The sequence below is a fragment of the Nelumbo nucifera genome, chromosome 6 (genome assembly GCF_055504915.1).
Source record: "Nelumbo nucifera cultivar China Antique chromosome 6, China Antique-T2T, whole genome shotgun sequence".
NCBI classification, from domain to species: Eukaryota; Viridiplantae; Streptophyta; class Magnoliopsida; order Proteales; family Nelumbonaceae; genus Nelumbo; species Nelumbo nucifera.
Window position 1 is genome coordinate 26,325,446 of NC_142654.1, and position 22,420 is coordinate 26,347,865.

General features: G+C 36.8%; 1 protein-coding gene across 1 annotated transcript; it reads left to right on the plus strand.

The window, feature by feature from the left end:
• The first annotated feature begins 15,599 nt into the window (after positions 1 to 15,599).
• Positions 15,600 to 18,625, plus strand: LOC104598615 (FCS-Like Zinc finger 8). The gene is made up of 3 exons (XM_010260773.3): positions 15,600 to 16,697; positions 16,800 to 17,700; positions 18,102 to 18,625. Exons 2-3 carry the CDS (start codon positions 16,841 to 16,843, stop codon positions 18,205 to 18,207), a joined length of 966 nt encoding a protein of 321 aa, XP_010259075.1. The 5' UTR covers positions 15,600 to 16,697; positions 16,800 to 16,840; the 3' UTR covers positions 18,208 to 18,625.
• Positions 18,626 to 22,420: the final 3,795 nt, after the last annotated feature.

Sequence of the window (22,420 nt, forward strand, 5' to 3'; positions counted from 1 at the left end):
GGAAAATGTAAGTTATGGATGTAATACACATATAAAAAGAATCTATGTTGCTGGAAATATATGATATGAGAAGAGTTTTGACCAATCAATCTCCCTACCTCGGTGAATTTTGATAAATACCACCTGATTGGTTACAAGTTTTCTCGGTATTCAGAATGCTAAACATATAACCACCCTCATAAACCCTGTGCAATCTTAGAAAATGATAAGTTGATAACACAGTAGAGGTGGGGTATTGTCCTCGTCAACTGGACCCAGTTAATGTACTTTTAGGCAACCTAGCAGTTGATCAGTCCCAACAGACAGACCAGCCCATGATGGCCTTTTGTTCTTCTCCAACTTCTCTATCCTCCTCTCCTTTATTATTATTTAATTTTTGTTATTTTTTTTTTAATCTCATGTTAATACTAAGGTGACATTTGATAACACTGACATGAGTCTGTAATCTGAAAAACGGTGGTCTTTGGACCCATTTTCCTCTAAATTAGTTTCATATCACCATCAAGCTTTTTCTGTGAAAGATATCATTGTTTCCGAATTTTGCCTTTTTTTTTTCAAAATTTTTTTATCTTTTCTCTAAAGGTAGGGAGGAAATAAAAACCATGGGCATCTTCATCTATTACTATTACTATTAGCATTTTTCGGCTACTCCTTTCAATGGTCAGAAACATCATTAAAGCAGGGCTGGAATCTTTAAAAAAGCACATATGACATATCTACCTATTTCCTTGCATGTCACAATTCCGACTTCTCAAACCTTGAGTTGGTCATAATAGGAGAACATCAGGAGACTATGACTACTCATGGACGTCTTCTGATCAGGCCACGTGGTGCACTATAAGTGGAACAAGTGGATGCATGGAAGTAGAGCGGTAGTATATGCCTTATTTAAGTTGTTTACTTCATTCAAGGGGTCTATTTCATCCTACTAGGATAATCAAAGACATGATGAATAAATGCCATATACCCACCTCTCTCTCAATCAAAGCTTGAAAGGAAGTGGCCATGTGGCTAGTGAGTCAATGGGCTTGACATATGGCACAAGCCAACAGTAAATCCTGTCAATCATCCCATGACACGTGGCACGACAAAAGGGGATGCATAAATGGGTCGGAGAGGTGGGGTCAGTCACTAAAGAAAGAAGAAGAGTAGGGGACAAATGAAGAGGTCCCCATTAGTTGGCTTCAATCAGAATTTGACACCTGCCACTAAATGACAAACCCAAGCTATGCCACCACTACTTGTTTTTGCGTTATTCCACTCAGGGTGAAAGGCATATGTCCATGGTCCCATGCATCCAAAAGAGACTAGTGATTGAATTGGATTGAGATAAGGCCGAAGCATTGAAGGGAACCAGAGATCCAGAGCATGATTGATTGGGAAGAGGGTGAGCAACTTATATTGGAGGAGTTGGAGAGAGAACCGTTTGCGTTTTATAAGTTGTTTGGACACGGCACTGAGGCTTTGATTTGATTGCAACTTTTTGAGATATAAAATATATTGACGTGCATAATTAAGACAGTAGATGGTAGTATCCATCCATAAAGCAGGCCACAGCATGGCATATAGCAAATTTGTGAGAATCAGGTTTAAGGGAAAAAATGGTAAAAAAAGGGAAATGTGGTAAGCTTTTAGTGTTGAGGAATGATGTATGTTGTTGAATAACTCAAATATAGGCATTAATATTAAATACCACCTCTCACCAATTACTTCATATGTGGTGATAGGGCTGTGTTTAATTAAAAATTTGCTCCAAGGTTCACTATGTGAAGAATGGATTTTAAGCCCAAATTAAAGAATTAATTCTAACAGTTTTCTTATGTGAAAACTTGGAAATGTTTCTTAAAATCACAAAATTCATCAGAATTATTTCTCTAAAATCATGCCAAATGCCTCCTTTCTTTGTTTCTTTTTTTGATCCTGATGGTTAAACTTGTGGGTGGTGAATGAGGGATTCGATGCCAATGGTAACAATGTTAGTCCGCTTTACTTGCTCAAACTTCCGTCCTAAACTCCTAATCATTACTAGCGTAAGAGCATGTGCTATGTATAGTATTTGGATTTAACTTTTATGAGTTGTACTGAAACCAAGACAAATATGTGTCTGCTTTATATAATATAGACAGTAGCAGTTCATGATTCAGTAATGCATAATAATACCTTATGGGAAAATTCTTTTGAGGAATATACATCCAGAGGGGGAGCCAAGAATTTTTCTTTTGGAGGGGGGCTAAGTTAAACAAGAAAATGACATATGGAGTAGAAGATGTAGGGTTTGGAGGGAAATGGGGTAGGAAGGTTTGAGTCTATTATAGATCTTTTTTAAAGAAAAAATAAACTTTTTTTTATTATTTTTAGAGTTGGAAGAACACTAGAGAATGATACTTAACATTTTAGTTCAAGTTTTGAGGGGCCAAGGACCCACTTTATTAAGTTTTAGTTGCTAACTATATAAATAATTATTTTAATAAAAAGGTTTTTCTTTTTTTTTTGGGGGGGGGGCGGGGGGCTAAGTTAAACAAGAAAATGACATAAGGAGTAGAAGATGTAGGGTTTGGAGGGAAATGGGGTAGGAAGGCTTGAATCTATTATAGATTTTTTTAAAGAAAAAATAAACATTTTTTTTTTAATTTTTAGAGTTGGACCCACTTTATTACGTTTTAGCTACTAACTATATAAATAATTATTTTAATAAAAAGTTTTGGGGGCGGGGGGAAATACTTGGTTCAGCCCCTGAGTACACTATTCAAAATAAATATTTTTATAGTTTTTATTTCTCGATGCTAAGACTGAAAATATCATTGGACTGTAATATGTGAATATTATGGTTATCATCATGATGAACAAATCCATACATTATATGCAAGTATAAAAGTAAAGATGGGTATAAGTATAAATATAGAATTACAATATATAATATTTCAAAAGCCATATAATTACTTGTTTATTCTATTTCCCTTTCCATAGAAACTCCCCATTTCAATTGCGTATAACATGCAAATTTAGCATGCGGCATTCTGATGAATTGGAGGATGGAAGGTCTAATAGAATGTTAAAAAAAATAATAATAAAATAAGAACAAAAAATTTTAGCTTGTTCCTCCTCCTTTAATTTCTAATTCAATCTGAGCTACCCAACAAAATAAGTTGTTTATCTGCTAAAGTAATATTCAACACTAAGGAGTCAGGAGAGTAATAAAATTTCCTCTTTTTCAATGCATAACAACGGTCACTTTGTTTATTAAAGTTGGATAGGGGGAATGAAATGTGATGAGGTCAGTTATGGGAGGATATGATTTTCAACTCCAATGGGTCCCAATGAAATAGAATACGTAATTGAAAAGTCCAACCAACTTGGGCAACTACAACAGCCATAATCTTCTCAGAGATGGATGCAAATAATGAAGGAGGGGGAGAGCAGCAGAAGAAATCACTCTTCCCTTACAACCACCATGGACATCATACCATTTTTCTGTAAGGAAGCACACGTTTAAACCTGTTGAAGAATAGGTTCTCAGGAAAATACTCGGCTCCTGTACAGTTGAAAGACGAGATCGGATTCGATTCTCATAAGACCGTGCTAACACTGTTCTTATAGTCTTTTATAGTCATGTATTGGGAATGTCTCTGTACTTATATATATATATATATTTTATGGGGAGATATTTTCAATGCAAGGCAACAAAGGACTCTGCGAACAATAAGAACATGGTCTTGAAGGACACATTTTCAGTTAAAGCCATTTTGTACACTAACTTTAGAATTTAAGGGTTTAAAAATTTTAAGGTTTAGGGCTTTAGTTTAGAATCAAAGAGGTGGTTGGATGCTTTCATCCGACTATGACTATAGTAGGAGCATATTGAATGTCAATAAATCAACAGAGCATCCCTGCTACCATTGACCCTCCTAATTGGGTTTGGTGTTGATACTATGGGTTTAGTTTTTAATATCTCTCTAAACCCTAAACCCTAATTGGGTCTAGCATATGGCATCCCCCCAACACTAGATTCAGTTATGTGGGTTTGTGGTGGCAGGGATGAATGCAAAAGGTCATTCATTGTATAAAAGTTTTTTACAATTGAGAATTTGAGATTGATTAGGTATCAACTGAACAGCAAAGAAGGAACAGAGACTCCATGAATCGAGATTAAATAAGGTACAATTTATTAGGTTTTTGGTGAAAGCTACAATTTTGGCAATCGATGATTAATCTTAGATTTTCCATTCTTGCAATTTTTATTCAGGTTGTCCTTGTTAGGTGGACGCCATCACTTTTGATATAATTTGGGTGTTACAAACCTTCTTCTTCTTGGACTTGTACCAGACTTGATATAATTATTAATGAAAATTAGTCCTTCAATGAATGTCAATGTTAAGTCAATTTCTCAAGGAACAATGACATAATGAATAACTAGGGCAGTGTTTGGAATGGCTGTGCTTTTTCAGTTTTCTGGTCATTCTTTCTTTTTAAGTTGCCACATTGCTGCATAAGCCGTCAAACACAACAAGGCCCTTTGATCTTTTTGTGTTGTTATGTAAACGACATTTTGACATTTCCACAATCAGTGATGTGGCACATTGAAAAGTGAAATATCTTAACACTTTTCTGATCCCAGCAATGTTTTCCAACAACAAAAGCAAAACAGTTTGAACACCTCATCAACATTTTCCCAACCAAACAGGTTCATAGCATAAATATTGTGTTTAGGGTTATGGTGTTGCCATGGAGTCTGGATCTCTTGCCCACACAAATTCTGTTCATGTTTATTGCAGTCATACATGAAAAATATCTCATCCTCTGCATAATATTATGAATGGGGAGATGTTTTCAATTCATGGGAGGGTAGTGTGTTGTGGGTAGAGGTGGACAGAGTTCTCGTGAGCAGAAGATCTAGAGTCGTTGCACCGTGAGACAAAATAGAAGGCCATTCCTCAATAGTGGTCTCAGCAATTTAGGATCTTTGACATTTTTTCTCTTATACAAAGTGGCCACTCTCAGACTTGAACCTGCATTCTCCAGGCTTGTCGAGTCGAGATTTTTTTATTGCGTTCTAATTGAAGCGAAACAGCGACACCCCAACAAAAAATTGCAGTCATTACAAACACCATCTACAAAATTGCTTTGACAGTGAAAAACTCGAATTTAAGGCTAAAAAGGACCATTTAACCATATCATAAATTTGTAATGTAGCTTTCTATCACATTTAAAACTAGAATCACAATTCAACAAGTCCTTGCACTGAATTGCCACTTTCAAGTCTCAACCTCTAGATTGGTGTTAGACAATGTAATTTCCAATGCTGGGATTGGTATGGGTGTTCAGTGGATGTCGATATGACATATTAAAGAAGCCCCTTGTGAGGGATCCATCGTTTAGTAAAGACCATTATCTAATGCTGGATCCAGCTATTTGGAGGAGTCATGGGAAGGGTGGACTGGATATGGATTGAAATTGATGGTAGGAATCGAAATTCTCAACTTCGTAAATTTTCTGTGTTTTGGGTCCATTTCAGTGCTGGTGGAATTTGGCAAAACATGAAAGTCTAGCTTTAAAGCTCTGTATTTGTCTTAGCAGAATTCCAAATGATCAGGGGATTTATCACTTAAATTTCAAATAATCTGGGCTCAATTAAATTCAAATGAATCAGATCCAAATCAACGAAAATGGTCCAAAAGCAACTTAGGCTGAAGTATTAGGCTAAGGGTGGAAACAAGATTAGTAAGATTCGATTTGGGTGTTAAGTGCATGCCAAGTTGATGGATTAAAGGGAACATCAATGAATCAAAATCCTTTGGGCTGTGTTTAGACTGGGGTAGAAACATAAAACAGTGAAAAGATTTATACATTTTTACAGTTTTCAGGATTTGTTGTTTTGGGTAGAATTGTAGGAAGTAGGGCTGAGTGGAATCTTGATACTAGTGCCATATTATGGGGGGCTAGTCATCCATTTTTCACTTGGTCCATTGAAGGGTGGAATCACTTCCACTTTCATTTCCCCAAATCCAAACACAACCTAAAACCATGAAACTGGAGAAAGAAACAGAGTGGTCTGGAATTTTGCATCACAATTCTGTAACTTTTGGTTGCAAAAAAGAAAAGAAATAAAGAGAAAGAAAATACAAAAAGATGACAAGGGAAACCAAAAGTGAAAAGAAAGCTGAGACAAAATAAGAGGGTAAATTTTCTCTTTGATCTCTTCTATTTTCTCCCTAAAAAGCAGAGAAAGTAGAATATAACTGTAGAGAGTAAAAGTAAAATTGACCCACATTCTCTCAAATAAAGATAATTCTTTTCTTTGTTCTTTTTCTTTTTCTTTTTACCTCTCTCTCATTTTTCTTTTCAATCAAATCTCTAAGAATGATGCCTTGTGAAAATGAGAAACTTGCAGAAAATATACTAGTACAAAACCTCTGATCTTGGCATTATCTAAAACCCATAAAGTGGTAACATGTGAAATATGTGGAAATTGAAAAGAGGTGAATTTGGGTTCCAATTCCACTCTTGAAATCCATGGTAATTAAGGAAGGATGTAATCTAACACTTTAACCCAAAGTAGGGTTTGTGGTAACGAGTTAATCTTCAAAAGTGCTTCTGGTGGGGATAGTGTCTACTTCCCAGTCTCATCAAAATCTTTCCATGGACTCGTTATAACAAAGTCCTATCATGGGGTCATCCTAATTGGTAATGACGTGGCAGCAACAAGGGATAGATCAGATGTAGGCCCCAGTGTTGGGGCCATAGTTTGAATAATTACACATCGGTTTGAAACTGGCTTACAATTCTTCACGTTCATTTTCCAAGTCTTCTCCAGGGGACAAGTAGCATCACCAATGAAATGAACCACAAGAAAGGGAAATGGGCCCAAATAAGGAGACCCCACCTCCCACAAACGGCACAGGAAATGGGTCTTCTTCCCTATCTTAGTTCATTTTGTTATAATATAAAGTTCAATACATCATTGAGAAAAGAAATATACATGACTGTGTGGCTCTAAAACTAGGGTTACATCACCCGTGGAAAGTCCAGAACCCCACTTACTCCAACTAGGCTTAGGGTTTCAGGAAGCACATTATTAAATATTAGAAACTTGTCCACATTTACTCCAAATTTCAACCATTCAGGCCCTAACAGTGGTTGATATCATGTTCTCTAGTTAGGGTTTTGCCTTGGTAGTGTTAACTGCCACACCACTTGCTCCACCTTCAAATGGGTTTGTTAATTTGTTTGGGTGCCTCCATTTCTTGTTTGGCAAATAATTCTAGGAAGCCCCACTCAGGGATGATGTAGTTTGTAGATGATTTATTTTGTCTTCTACAATCAGTCCATTCACCATGCTGTCATTACCAAGAATATCCCCTCAAATTGCATTTCTAAAATATGTCGCTGTTTGAAGTATTTCAGGAAAATCGGCTTCATGTGGACAAAGAATCATGAACCCAGAAACCCTCGAGTTTTCAGTCTTCACCAAGTACAGATTACGAGGCATAAATGAAGATAGCCATCAAAAAACAAAATCATTAGGTTTAATTAGTCGATCTTAATTGCCAATTATCTTTTGCTAAGAATTACCAATGAAGTTCATGTGTATTATAATCCAAAATGGGAAACAAACAAGGAAAACAAGAGAAAAACCAGGGGATTGGGTGTGAAACTTGGGAGGACAATGCATGGAAAAGAAACTCGAAAAATAAAGAGTTTAGACTTAGTCCACCATTTCCCATTTTTCCCTATTCAGGTTTTTCTTCTCTTCAAATGGCATTCCCTTTCCCATGTCGCCTGATCTTCTCTATGTATCCAAACATCCAACCAAATGTGCTCGTGATTTCATCAGATGGGTCCCACCAAATTACTCAGACCGAAGAGGGTAAAATGGAGAATTTGATCTAATATAGCCTAATGCAGTACTGTACTAGCATAGCATGATTTGGATTGGAGTACCCAACCCCACAGCCCGCTAGTCCACTATCTCATGTTTCTCTCTCTCTCCCCCTCTAAAGTTTAAACTAAGCTAATGATAATCAATAATCAACTTATAAAGATTATTATTTGGGGTAATAGTATATAATGGCAACTTTTGGGGTTTAATATCAATAAAAGCAATATTTTTAAAAAAATTTAAAAAATAGGTTAACTTTTTAAAAATAATATCAATAAAGGGCAAAAACATTGATCATCATCTTCTTCTTGCCATTTGTTCATCAACACTGCCGTCTGCCGTCGCCCGCCACCACCTGCTACCGCCATTCGTCGCCGCCTTTGCCCATCTCTGCCTCATTGCCGGAGGCGGCCGAAGGCAAAGGTGGCGGTGGCGGTGGCCAAAGGCAAAGGCGACTGTAGGCATTGGGCAGAGAAATGACCACCAGTGCCGCCATCGCCACCTCTGGCAACGTTGTCGGAGACAGAGGCGGGGGTGGTAGCGAATGGTGGTGGCAAACGGCGGCGGACGATGGCGCTGATGAACAAATGGCAAGAAGAAGATGATGAACAATATTTTTTCCTTTTATTGATATTATTTTAAAAACTTAACCTATTTTTTATTTTTTTTAAATATTATTTTTATTGATATTAAACCCCAAAAATTGCCCTTATAAACTATTATCCCTTATTTTTTTAATAGAAATAAACTTATAAAGATTGAAAAAGTAAAATAGAAGCAATGAAGACCTACTGTAAATGATACCATCTGCTTTTGCCATGGACTTATTAAATTAACTACTTATACATCTTCATCAAGATTTAAAAGATCTTAAGCAACAAGGATGAGAGATGCTGGCACAACTTAACAAGGCATGACACGTAGGATGTATCAGTCTTCCAATTGGAGCTTGCTTGTAAGTTGTAATTGCATAGCCTCCTGTAAAGTGCAAACTTGTGTTTTGTGTAATCAGGGATTAAATAAAACCTAACCCTAGTTTAGTTGGGTGGGTTATTGTGCAAAACTAGGGTTAATCTCATTTGAGTTCTAGATGATCATGTCATCAATTTCATCTTTCTCCAACTAGGGTTTTTTTTTTTTTTGTTTGTTTGTGTAATACTCCTCCAATCAAGGTTTTTATTTTCTTTTTTTGGGGGGGGTGGGGGAGGGGGGGGGGGGGTTGACTCTAATTAGGGTTTCTCTTTTTGTGGTGGTGGAGGGGTGGGGGGGAGGGGTAATGACTATAACTAGGGTTTAGGGGACCTATGGAAAACAATTAAAAGCGTAATCATATCTTTTCGTTGGTAATTAAACTCCTTTTAATGACAATATGGACCCAACCCCTAATAAGAAAATTAGAGGCATCATTACCCTTTTGTTCTTTTATAGGCAATTATTGAAGAAAAAAGGGTAAATAATTATTAAGAAATAAATAAATCGTTAATTAAATAAATAAAATAAATTAAAGGCTCTTTAATCTCTGTCTCCGAGACGGGTAACAGTTCTCGTCTTTTGAACAGTCCTTATTTTATTCCCATTTTGGTCCTTTATTTATTTCGAACTTCAATGAAAAAATCCATGCGGGTGGGCCCTCTGATTTGACGGTCTTACGGGGGAGGAATTTAATACGCTCAAATGTCACCCACGTGTACGGCGAAGATCAGACTCGTGTTCTGGGCCGGGCGGAGATCGAGAATTTCGAATCTTGGCCGTAGAAACTATGCAACACGTGTAATGCCTGCGAATACGATAGCACGCGCGTGCAGTGGAAAGGTTAAAAAAGGTGAAAGCGGTTTCGGGATCGGGAAAAAAAAATAACACTAGACCGAGATAAAAAGATAGGACCAACAATAGCTTCTGTTCTATTGGCGTTGTTATCATGCAGTATTCCTCATTTGTCAGAAATAGTTTCTTAGATCGTGGAACCGTGATATCCGTCCGATTGGTGTCAAAATGATACAGTGAAAAATGGGGTGGGAAATGAAGTATATATATATGATAAGAAAAAGGAAAGACCGAAAGAGTAGCTGTAGGTTGTGACGAAAGAACAAGAAGCTTAGTACTTAGGAGGAGGAGTGGGGGGGGCTATGGGCCCCATGACTGATGCGTCTGAATCGTCGGTCCAGAACTGCAGTTTAAAGTGGGACCCACTTAACGTAGGCGATGGGGTATTGTGGACTTTGATAATGACGTGTACGTGTTCTACAGGAGAGAGTCCGTGAACTTCCCACCGTTCGTTGGTGGATCCCCACCGCCAACTAACTTAATCTTCCTAGAAGTTTTCGACTCGACGCGGTTCTCACTTCTCTGAGAGTCTGAAGCTCTGAGCCTCCGACTCCGACCGACGTTCGTCGGCTAAGCCTAGCAGTGGCCAGTAGCAATTATTGTGAGTTTGTCCGTCAAACATGAATGATTCTGATTTCTGATTTCTGTCCTTTACATGAGTCATGAGGGTCACCGTATTACCGTAATACTCACGTATTGATTATTAATTAGGATGTGTTTGGTTAGATAGAAAATAAAAGAGAAACAAAAGTCGAATTTCATAAAATTGTTGAGGAAAAGTTTTTAAAGAATTTCATTAATGAGGCTGTGTTTGTGAGGTTCGACTTGCCACCGGAAAAACTTAAAACCAATCAATGGTAGAGGTGTAAATATAAATATATAAATATATAAATAATATATATGAGTCGTATCAGGCTGTATTGGATTAAGCTGCGGACTGGCTTATATCGTACTGTATTGGCCCGTAAATCTAAAACCCTAAACTCAGCATGACTCACATAATCGTACCGGATCAATCCAAATTCGTTGGGCCGTGCCGGGCTATGGACACCTCTAATCAACGGGTATCAAAAAAGTGGCACCATTCCGGCATCATAAATTTAAGCTTAACAAGAAGAAATTGAGAATCATATCTACAAGATGTCTGCTTATGCAAAAACAAGAAGATATTGATGGTGTATAAAATTGTGTACACTTTTTATTAACATGAGATACATTAAAGGGAGATTAAGGGGTGTGGATAGATTAGGGTGCACACGAGATCCGCTGGCTTATCACAAAGGAGTGCAGATGATGTATATGCACCATGCATAGGATACTATAACTGTACAGCGATAACATCCAAACTTGTATGTTGTCATTTATGGGGAATAGGTCTGCAACTTAGGATTGGGTTAGCTGAAACCTAATTCAAATCTACTTGACTTAACTTGGAGTTGGTTTAGGCTGTGTTTGGTTTAAAGGAAAAAGTAGGGAAAAGGTATGGAAGCTTTTACAAATCCTATATAGGTTTTCTTGTCTTTCCCTTCTTTTTCCTATATTTTCCTTCAAATCAAACATAACTTTAGGGTTGAGGCCCTGACTTGAATATACATGTTTTTTTGTTGTAAGTTGTATGTATGTATATATATATTTATCTATTTAAACATGTATACATGTGTATTATATGTAAAAAATAAAGTTTAAAAGAAATAATTTCTAAAATATTTGACAAAAGTAGAGAAGTCAGGTCAACCCGACTAACCTGAACCTAACTTAAAAACTCAACCCAACCTGAATATGTTCCCAATGTGCAACTGTAGTGTAATGTTCAAGGTGTACACACAACATTTCTGCACAGCATATCCAAGATCACCAATTCACCATAGAGGAAGTTCACATCAGACCTCAGCACATCCCAACCGTGTAATGGGAGCATCTCCCAATGACAAGGGAGATGTTCTGTTTCCCAATGCACACTGAGATGTATATGTGGGGCGTGTTGTGTGGGGCACTGATGTGATACCCCATAGAGGGCCTACAATTACGAGGATTTGATCCCACCTCCACTTTTTAAGGGATGTTGATGAGCATCTAAGTTTTTGGGGGGTCAGGATGAAAATGATCACCCTCCTTATTTTCATTCCAAATAATCTTTGGGGGTGTTCTTTATTTGGATTTTGAGAGGAGGGAAAGTTGGTCAATGGGATTTTGGTTCCCACTGACCAAGAATCCCGTTTCTTTTTTCAGTTTTATGTGGGGACTAAGGAAAGTTTATTTTTCTGGGTATCATTTACCCAGGAAAGTGATATCCATCTTCTAGGTGAGTAAATAACTTCCCCACATAAGGGGAAAATTACCAACACTTGAATGGGACAAAAATGCCCCTTTTAATAATGAATTTCTTTGGTTAAAATGGCCATTGCCTTATTTACCTAGGAAATAAAAGAACATCGGCAAATGCACTTACCCGAGTAAGTAATTTATCGAAAAGTGAACAGGGCCTTGGAGTGATGCTTGAGAAAATGAGTTTGAAGAATCAATTCCTCTTACCTTACTATCTTAAAAAATCAACTAATAAAAATTCGTTATTTAGGGGGTGTTCTACAACACAAGTGTTTTTGTTTTCATTTGTTTTTGAAATTGCCACATCATCAAAAAAATAAAGACATGTTTTTGAATTCTGTTTTTGTTTTCAAAAGGAAAAATAAGTTGGTTTTGTTTCAAAAAACAGTATATATTTTTGAAACCAACAAAATATTGGTTTTTAAAACAAAAACAATTTTTAGTATAGAAATTATATGATTTTTTGGAGTATGAAGTTGAACAATCAAATGAAAACATGTTTTTGAAATTAGATTCAAGAACATATTTTTTGTTTCAGTTTTGAAAACAGAAAATAAATACACAACTAATAACATGTTTTTTGTGTTGAACCGGAAAATGATTTTTAAGCTCAGTTTGGAAGGAGTATAAATACAATTTTGTAGAGTGCAAAACCTTGTATTTTATATGTATTTGCACTGTACATATTTGTATTTATACTCCTTCCAAACTGAGCCTTAGAATCAAAATGAAATAATCCCGTTTTCAATGCAGAATATTTCCTTGGCTTTGAAGATGGGGATGTTTTTGAAACTAAATGATGAATTTCCCTCTCTTATACTTCCCCCTTTTTAATTTATTGAAAAAAGAGAAAAGCTTACCCTTTTTTTAAATGGAGAAGTACGGACAGGCCCAATGCAGATTTCTAATTTCCACCGAAAATCTATAAACATTCGAAAGGTCAAAACCTCCATTCTACACACCAATGCCCACGTGTGAATTGGTATCAATAATGAGTTGGCATCCACCCCAACTGTACTTTGGACCTACAAATTCTGACCCTGGGCTGATCAGTCATTCTCCCTTTTTTGAACATATGGGGTCCACTTAAAAATGAGGTAGTTTATGCCAAGGAACTCACAATAAGTGATTTCATTCCCAAAAAGCACTAAAATTGAAATCACTCCATGAGGACCAACATCCTAACAATCGTGCCCCGATAATAGTAAATATCGTACATTGTCATAACCATTTTTTAATTTTTGACCGAACATCATAATGATTTAGAATGATATTGATTTCTAAAATACGAGAAAAATGAGAATACTTTAATATGCCTTTATAATATATGATTATCTTGTAAATAAGCATATTTTTAATAGATTGTACATATGTAAAATGTACCAAACCTTTTTATTCTATATCTTAAAATATAAATTATTAAACATGTATTCATTTTTAATTAATCTTATTATACCATGTTTATTTAGCTTAATTTTTAGGATAAATCTATGAAGCCAATTAAAAGAGCTTTAACAAACCAATCCCTTTCAATTTTGATGAATACCACCTGATTAGTTAATAATTACCACTTTTATGTTATCAGTTGATTTATAATAATTTTTTTCTGACATCATAGTCGAACCTGTATTGTGTTTTTTATTCTTGAAAGTAAATACACACCGTTTCTATACCATACTCAATTCTCTATGCTTATCCACTAACTATGGTCTACATTGCAAAATTTATTTTTGAATATGGTCTAGGTCAGGTCCATATGACCAGTTGCCACCCTGTTAGACAATTTGCTATAGTGGAAGTTGATATTAGTTTTTGGTACCATGGTGTTTTAGGTATCAACATTTTAACCTAGGGGATGTTTGGTATGGCTTCAGTTTATTAAAAAAAAAATATATTTGTATTTGATTTGTCTTCATAACCGATGAAAAGTGGTTGGTAAGTGTTTTCCTATTGTTTATTGATGGTTAGGCGCCATTAGGTGCCACATAAGTAGAATAGTAAATAAACACCTTAGTATTAGGGAAAACATTAAAATGAATCTTATCCCAATGGTTGATTTACTAGGAACATCACAACGTTTTTTCATAAAAATGTTGATGGGCATGTGTGAGTTGTAAGCACCGTTTTCTTTTTTGTTTGAAAGCGGTGCTGCCACATATGTTGTTTTTTGGGAAAACAACACTGATTGTGTTTGGTGTCAGTGTTATAGAACCATTTTTAGCATTGGTCATATTATCAAATGTCCAAAATGATACCATATCGTTGCATCGCTGGCAACAATGAGCTGTTTTTCGAGAAAACATCAAATTTAACGTTTTTTCATACACTTTCCAAATTTCCAAGGTATGGTCTGAAACACCGCTTTTTCTATATGATGCTTATATGGCACCGTTTTTTATGCCAAACACCCACTTTGGTTTTAAAAATAAGAATAACTGCCACGTCAACAGATATGTGGAATCAAGTTACAACTTTCAACCACTGATAAGGCCATTAATGATGTTTATTGATTTTAGTGCAAAAATTTTCTTTACAAGCTCAATCAACGATTTAAGCTAAGTAATTCAAAAATTAATATCCTTGGATATTAATTAGGGTTCAAATCGAAAAGACATTATACCCGAAAACCTTGTAATCAATGAACCAATGTCGTAAAGGTGATAATCAATTATAATTAGCACCCGAAAAAATTGTAATCAATGAACCAATGTCATAAAGGTGATAATCAATTATAATTAGGGCGACATTTAATCATACTATATGATTTGGTCAAACAAGCATTAATAGAATCATACTTTATGAATGGTTTTTATTCTTAGTATTTATGAAAATTGGTGGGGGGTTTGATTAGTCAAAGTCCTTCCGTTATCATGTATTTTAGATGATCAAAATTCTAACAATCCAAACGCAACTCAAAACTTGCAAGAATTAAGACAATCTTCAAACCCAGCGGGAAATCAAGGAAACGTGTACGGAACAATTACACTGTAGTCGGAGAGTTGCTGGTTTAAATTAGACCCATTTGCGTCCAATTGTCTTCGGATAAACCATTAATTCGGATCATCTACTCCTTTCCACATCAAACAGAAAACTTTCTAGAAAAGTTTGAACTCTCCGGTCTCTACCACTTTGATTCCATCGAGTCAAAGAAATAAACTGAAGATTGATGGGTCCCCGTCAAACAGTAGCCATACCTAACTGCCATTTTAACTGCTGTAACGGCCGTTACCCGGTTGGTTTTTGGACCTTATAGCCAAGTATTTTATATTTTATTATTTTTTGAATAAGTATAAAAGAAAAGAGATAATTCAATTGGTCAGATAGAATAGAATAAGAAATAGAACAAAAGACAGTACGAGCCCATCAAGAAAGGCCCAGCTGAGCGGAGCCGTTGTATAGACCTAGACGGCTGTATTTTTGTCGGTTTTTGCTTCCGGAATCTACAGTTTAACCGAGGTTAAAAGTTAAACTCGTATGTGAGGTTAAAGAGGCGACGTACGGCCGGCGAAATGGACGTAGCGTGTCGTCAGCCTACGAGTCTGTTGTGTTTATATTCGTATTCAGTGACTGGAGAATGGAGAGGGCGAAAAACGGGAAAAAAGAAAAAAATTACAGAGGAAGAGAAAAGGAATAGCATCAGAGAGAGAGAGAGAGAGAGAGAGAGAGAGAGAGAGGTGAGAAAGCGAAAGGAGTCCAGAGAGAGAAAGGGAAGGGAAGAAAGCTCGCAGCCATCAGACTTCTGTTTCTGTCTAAAACCGCCAAGGTAAAACTGCCATTTTGAGAGCAGTGGCGGTTTTTACCAAAACCACTGATTCCTATGCACACGCGTCCTTATATCTTCGAGTCCGTCCGCCACCCCTTTAACCACGAGCTCTCACTTCTTCGTATGGTTTGATGGTCTTTCTTTCCCTGCAAATCCATGGCGATTCTGCAGTACTGATACTGAAAGAGAAGAAATAAAGCTGAAAAAGATAGAAAGAGAGGAGGAAGAAAAGAAAATCCACTGGGGAAAAGGAGAGTGAGAGGGGAGGGAGGAGCAGTGCCACTCAGCTTTTTGTTTTAATGTTGGTTTTTCGTTTCTGTTCCTATTTTTGTTTATGGGTCTTGTCTTCACCTGGGTTTTGAATCTTTTTCTGTGTAGCAGTAGTAGAAAGTAGAGCTAAGAACTGTTTTTGCTGATATACTGGGGAAAGAACGAAGGAGAGATAAAAGGCAAAGGAAAGAAGAAACGAAAGCATAAAAATACAAGCTTTTTCTGTCTGCTTGTCGATTCACGTCTGTTCTTCACATCTTTCGATCGTGAAGCTTGTTTCTATGTGGGTTCCGATGGAGAGTGATTCTTGTCATTAAAACTGGGGAAGAAAATACTTGAACTAATTCAGAGAGAAAATCAAGAATATAGGGGAACAGGGGAGCTTTTTTCTTGTTCTATTACATTGTTTGAAAGAGGTTATAGAAGTAGAGAAGAAATTCTCATGGAGCAGACCTGGGCCATTCTTGTTTCTGGTTATTTGATGGGTGATGGTTCTGCCATCTAGTAAAGACCTTTAAAATCCATTTTACTCCCTTCAGTCCTCTGCATTTTGATGTGGTCTGCAAAACAGCACCTTTAATCCATGGTGACATTTTAAGTTCAGTTCTTGCTTCTGTGTGCGCTCCCAAATTATCTCAGGTTAGTTCGGAAGTTCATATTATGTTGTTTTCACTGTATGAATCTTTCTTATTGGAAGGAAAAACAATCTAATTTGTTTTTTCGTTCTTTTCTGCTCTGCAGAGGAGGAAGTTAAGGCTTCCGAGACTCTGATAGAGGAAGTTATGCTAAGGAAGAGATCGAGGGCTATGACCAGTAAGCAAGCTCTTATGGCTGATCATGGTTCTCTTCCATCTCCCAAGGGCAAATACATAAGGCCGACTTCGCCCTTCTTCAGTTCTCCACGGCTCTTCACCGCTTTATCTGGAAAGGGCTTTTCTGAAACCGAAGCTGTGATGAGCCCGACTTCTATACTTGACACTAAACCATTCTCTGGTTTTGGTAACCCTATTTGGTCTGATAGATTAACTGCTAAATCCCCAGAACCTTGTCCGGAGAACAGACACCCGTGGGAGAAATTAGACTCAAGAGGCATTGGTCTCGGTATTGTTGATGCTCTTAGTGATGAAAGAAGCACGAACAGTTTTTCCAAACCTGAAAGCCGAATGGTTCTGTTCGGATCACAGCTGAAGATTCAAATACCTCCTCTCCCACCTTCTGTACTTTCTCCCACCGAATCCCCCAAATCTCCTGCTGACTTCGGTATCAAAACCCGAAGTTCTCAGTTGGGTCCTTTCTCCCCGGGAGTATCTCCTTCGGCAAAGAAATCTGCATTTGGGTCAGCAAATTCTGGCCTGGACGCACCCGCCTCTCCTAAGATATTCACAGGTTGTCTCTCTGCAAGCGAGATGGAGCTTTCAGAGGATTATACCTGTGTCATCACCCATGGGCCTAATCCAAGAACGACTCACATCTTTGATAACTGCATCGTGGAGAGTTGCTGTGGTGTTGTTGGTTTGTCTGCATCAAGGAAGGAGAACTGTTTTTCCTCTGACCGATCAAATTATCCCTCAGTGAATTTCCTTAGCTTCTGTTACACTTGCAAGAAGGATCTTGGACAGGGGAAAGACATTTACATTTACAGGTTTGTTCAGATATGCTTTTGTTGCATATAAATTTTGCTTTAATCAGATCCAGAATGATCCTGCTATAAATGGGCTTTGGTTAGACTTATAGTGTCTCGAGTTATAGGTATTATGAAATCTCAGAGAAACTTAAGTTGATGCAGACAAACCTAATTTGAGTTTATCCATTATGGTTATGATCTTTAGTTCAGAGTGGACTATTAATTCTCATATTGATTGATCCCAACTGGTTGAGTTTTTAACATGCTTTTCGGTTCTAATTCTGGTTATGATTTTGATTATGGTTTTACGAGGACTGAACTGTGATTACTGTTAATCTAGTTGTGACCTTTTCTTTTTCTCCTGCTATGTTGTTGAATCAACAGAGTTCCAAATTAACATTTTTTTTCTCATATTTCAGGGGTGAGAAGGCGTTCTGCAGCCGCGAATGCCGCTACCAAGAGATGCTGTTCGACGAAGGAATGGAGAAATCTGAGTTAGATGGTGCTCTTAGGGCCTGTTCCTGATCCTACCCAGATTTTGATCTATCTCCCAATTCACTAGATCGTAGAAATACTTTCAGCAGTTGAGGAAATTCTGTAAATTCTCGATTTTTCAGTATACCCCTATCAACCAATGAAAGAGGACCGAGTCTAGACTGCTTAAATTTGAATACGGATTAATCAACATGGCGCCTGGGTATACTGGGGTAGCTTGCTTATTATTCCTTTTTCTTGTCTTGGCTTATTATTCCCTCTTTCAGTCTCAGACAGAGAGGCTGAGAAGTCTGTTGATTTTGGTTAGATAAGGAGATTGCTGTTGGGTTTTGTCCACAGTTTTTGGCTTCCAAGGGTGATAATGTATGACTGAAACTGTATTACCTTTGTTTATTCTATACTAATCCTTATATAATTGTCAACATGTAAAATAGGACAAATTACTCCATGCCTTTAGATTCTCTTCTTCCTTTTTCCTTTCTTTGTGCATCCTTTTCTTTGGGCTCATTCCCATTTTGTTTGTCTTGATGGACCAAATTACTTAAACAAATGTTTGCTTAGTTGCATTTCTTTATGGCTCAGTCTGATGTAACATTGGTTACTATATTAAGAGAGCAAAGCCAACCTTGAGCGTTGAGCCATATCCAGATTGTGATCCTTTAATTTATTTGATCTAGTAACATGGACTTTCTTGGAAATTCAATCTCAGGACTTTGGACGTAATTGAGCTTGTAGAATCTGAAGAACAATCAACTCTTTGGTTCCACCTTGTATGACTTTGATTAAGATGGCTGATCTCAATGTGTGTTTTTTTTTTTTAAAAAGTTCAGGTCCTTGCCAGCGTTATTAAACTGATTGCCCCCTGTTCCTTCAAACATGGGGAGGCAGATACCAGATGGTCCAACAGATCCATTGCTGCAGGCCTCCGTGGATGATTTCTTATCAACCCTTCATCTCTATAGCTTTCTTCACGAGTTTGTGAAAATTTCCAGACTATTATCTTTTGAACTGGTTAAGTTTTCTCAGCTCAGTTCCAGTTACTGTATGCTGGGGTTTCTCTCATACAGTTATACACTTGTACTAGCTTAAGCGAAACATCAAAAGATGAAAGTTGAAATCAGGTTAAGCATAAATTCTGGACCACTTTTGTCTTGGAATGGGTTTTCGTCATTCAATTGCTTGTAGAGAACAATGGCCTTTTCTTTAATCTTCTTGTCCTGTCCCTAGTTTGTTAAGTCACGGCCAACTTGCTTGAACACGAATCCTGGGTGTCTCTTTCCCTTTAAATTGATTATCTGCATTCTAATCGTTCGATCGTTTTCCCTAATGAAGGAATTAATGGATCTATAGTTTCTTCTTTTAATTTCATAATAACCAATTGGTACAGAATAATTAAGAACCCATCAGCTGGTTGGTGCGACTTCCGATAGGCATTATGTGAGATGTAACCTATCAAAATTCAAGAGATGGCTCTTAGCTCCAACTCCTTGGATTGATTAGCATTGACAGCTAAGTATAAAGTGTCGCCTTCTTTCTGTATAAAAAAACAAGGAGTTGATCTAGGTCTGTATTCTAGTATTTTAGTCCTTTTAATCTTGTTTCTTGATTCTTCCTCCAATTATAATTTCTAATAAAATTAATGGATAAACTGGAATCTACCCCTCACACAATAATATCTTTGAATGCAAGGAAAGCTATGTAGATGGGCTAATGGGTAATGCACAGACTCATGTATGCCAGAGGTGTCTCCTTTATTGTCATCATTATTGTGTTCAGAGAATAGTTAGGAGAATGAATTATGAATCCCAACCACTAGCTTTAAAAAAACAATTAACATAATTTAAAACTTTCAGTCCTTTTCTTGGTTTGTCTTTCTTTCCTCTTACTTCATCTATTTAATTGCTTATATTGTTCTGGACTTACGTGAGCATTGTTTCTATTTCTTAACTGATACTGAAAGCTAGTGAACATGGATGCTGTTGTAGGCAACGTTTTTTCTGGTTCTGGGTTTTAAGTTTTAATTACTTCTGTCCATGAAGCAAGATGAGCTTCAACAAGGACAACTATATTGACTCCAAATGGCTTCCAAGAACAGTGGATCGAGTTAAAGGAAGCTACTGTTAGGAGTCTGAAGTGAAGTTGGTTCGGTCCAAAATATGATCCATGTTCATTGCATTTTAAGATAAGGTTGACTTGAGGTGGGGATTGGATTTGTGACGGGTTGCAATGAACCACCTAGTTGGGTTTTGTGTTGGCTTTGGATCTAGATCTGGTTAGAGACTTGGAGTAGTAACTACTAGTAAGGATGCAGGCTTTAAATCTACTGGGCCTCCAAGAATGGTCTGACCCATTTTTATGTATGTATACTAAATATGAATTACCGAATGTGGATCTGATTCTTAAGTAGATAAGGATCACCCCATGTGTAGTTGGTTTCTTGGTTGGATGTATTATTTGGAGCTGGTTCATTATCATCATCTAAGCCTTATCCCAATCATATGGGGTTGGTTATATAAATGATGAATCCTGTTTGACCATTCCATTTTGTTTAATGTCATATCTAATTATGAGCATTTAAATCATTTCTTGCTACTTCAACCCATGCTCTTTTTGGTCTGCCCCTAATCCCATTACTCCTTTCAATTTTCAAGAGATCATCATTTCTTGTGAGAGTGTTGTCAATGGCATTTGTTTACTTCTCTCATTTTATTTTTACCACCCATTACAGTTATTCCTAGCTCCCTAGGTTCCTTGGAAAGGCTTTGTTTCTAACACTTTAGAGCTAGTTAAATTAAATCCACTAAATAACAAAGCAATAAGTCATTCAGTTTAGCCACTTCAGCTGTTACCAATTCGTCATTTTTGTAAATTTTCAAATTTTGAAAAACCAAACCCACAAACAGGATCAGGTGATGATTTGAATGACTGAACTGTCTAGATGGATACTTCATCGTCGGATGATTGAAAACATTGTGTAAAATCTTTTTAGTACCATAGCCTAGATTCCTTAAATGGCCAATATTAGTTGAAATCTAGGTACATTCCACTTTTATTAATAGCTGCGTTTTGTTTGGACAACCGACAACCTAGATTAATTAAAAATTTGGTACATCACTTCAACGGCTAATTGTCACGGGCACGGGTGACCGAACGAGTAATAGGACGTCCGATCAGGAGGACTTGCCGGGATCCGGTCACCGGAGAAGAGAAAGAAAGTTTCCTCTTCCCTATTTTGAAAGAGATAAGAGTGAACTCCTGGGTTTGTTCGAGAGGCAACCCTTTCCTCCAAGATAATTAATCCGGAAAAAAATAAAACTCTTCATACTTTACTGATAATGACCAACCTTTTTATAGTTGGTTTATTACAACGGTAAGGTTCCTTAAAGAAGGAAAAGATATAACAAATAACAAAGATAAACTTCCAGAACGAAAAAATAACAACTGACTATATATGAAGCATAAAAATCCTATATATGTAAATACTACGTAAATAAGACCAATTCAAAACACTCTCCTACTCAATAGGGAACCTCTAAGATGGTGAGTGAACCGCTGCATGGCTCATGCACACGTCATGGCAGGTCCATATGCAATGGGTCTGTGACACTAATTCAATGAAACCACTTCGATGACCCTTTATCAACCTAGGTTGGGATGTAAATAGTTGGATATCTGTTTATCCATAATCAGATTTGAAAATATGATCCATTTATTGATAGGATTCAATTTGGATATAATGTTCTAAGTATCAATACACCCCAATATAGGTCTTAGGCCCGTCTACTCCTTGAAATAAGTCAAACCCCTAAAGCATTCTTATTTAGTGTATCAATGACCCATCGATACTGTGAATACATAACGGAATTTTGACTTTTCATTTATAAAACATTTTTTTAATATTAAAATTGTTCAGAATTTTGTTAAATTTGGGATTTAGAGAAACTTTCTTTTTCCATTTTCCATTTTCCATTATAGTTTATGTTTTTGGTGTTGTTTCTAATTTTTATATAAATTTATTGATGTTGTTCAATATCCCATATGTCAACAAATAAATTTCAATCTTGATGTATTTGATTTGATCCGATCCATTAGAGGACTTTGGGTAGGGGGTGCAATTTGGGTGGATTGGGTTGGAGGTCAACCTAGGCATATAGCCTTAGGACGACTGTGTTTGGTTGCAATGCAAATAAATTTGTATTGATGCAAAACTATGACAGTGCAAATGATATGTTTTTGTTTCAAA

Bases quoted from the DNA above. Each gene is read 5' to 3' on its own strand.
- LOC104598615 (XM_010260773.3), top strand. From the start codon at position 16,841: ATGCTAAGGAAGAGATCGAGGGCTATGACCAGTAAGCAAGCTCTTATG. The intron at 17,701-18,101 runs GTTTGTTCAGAT...CTCATATTTCAG, and splicing joins AAAGACATTTACATTTACAG to GGGTGAGAAGGCGTTCTGCA.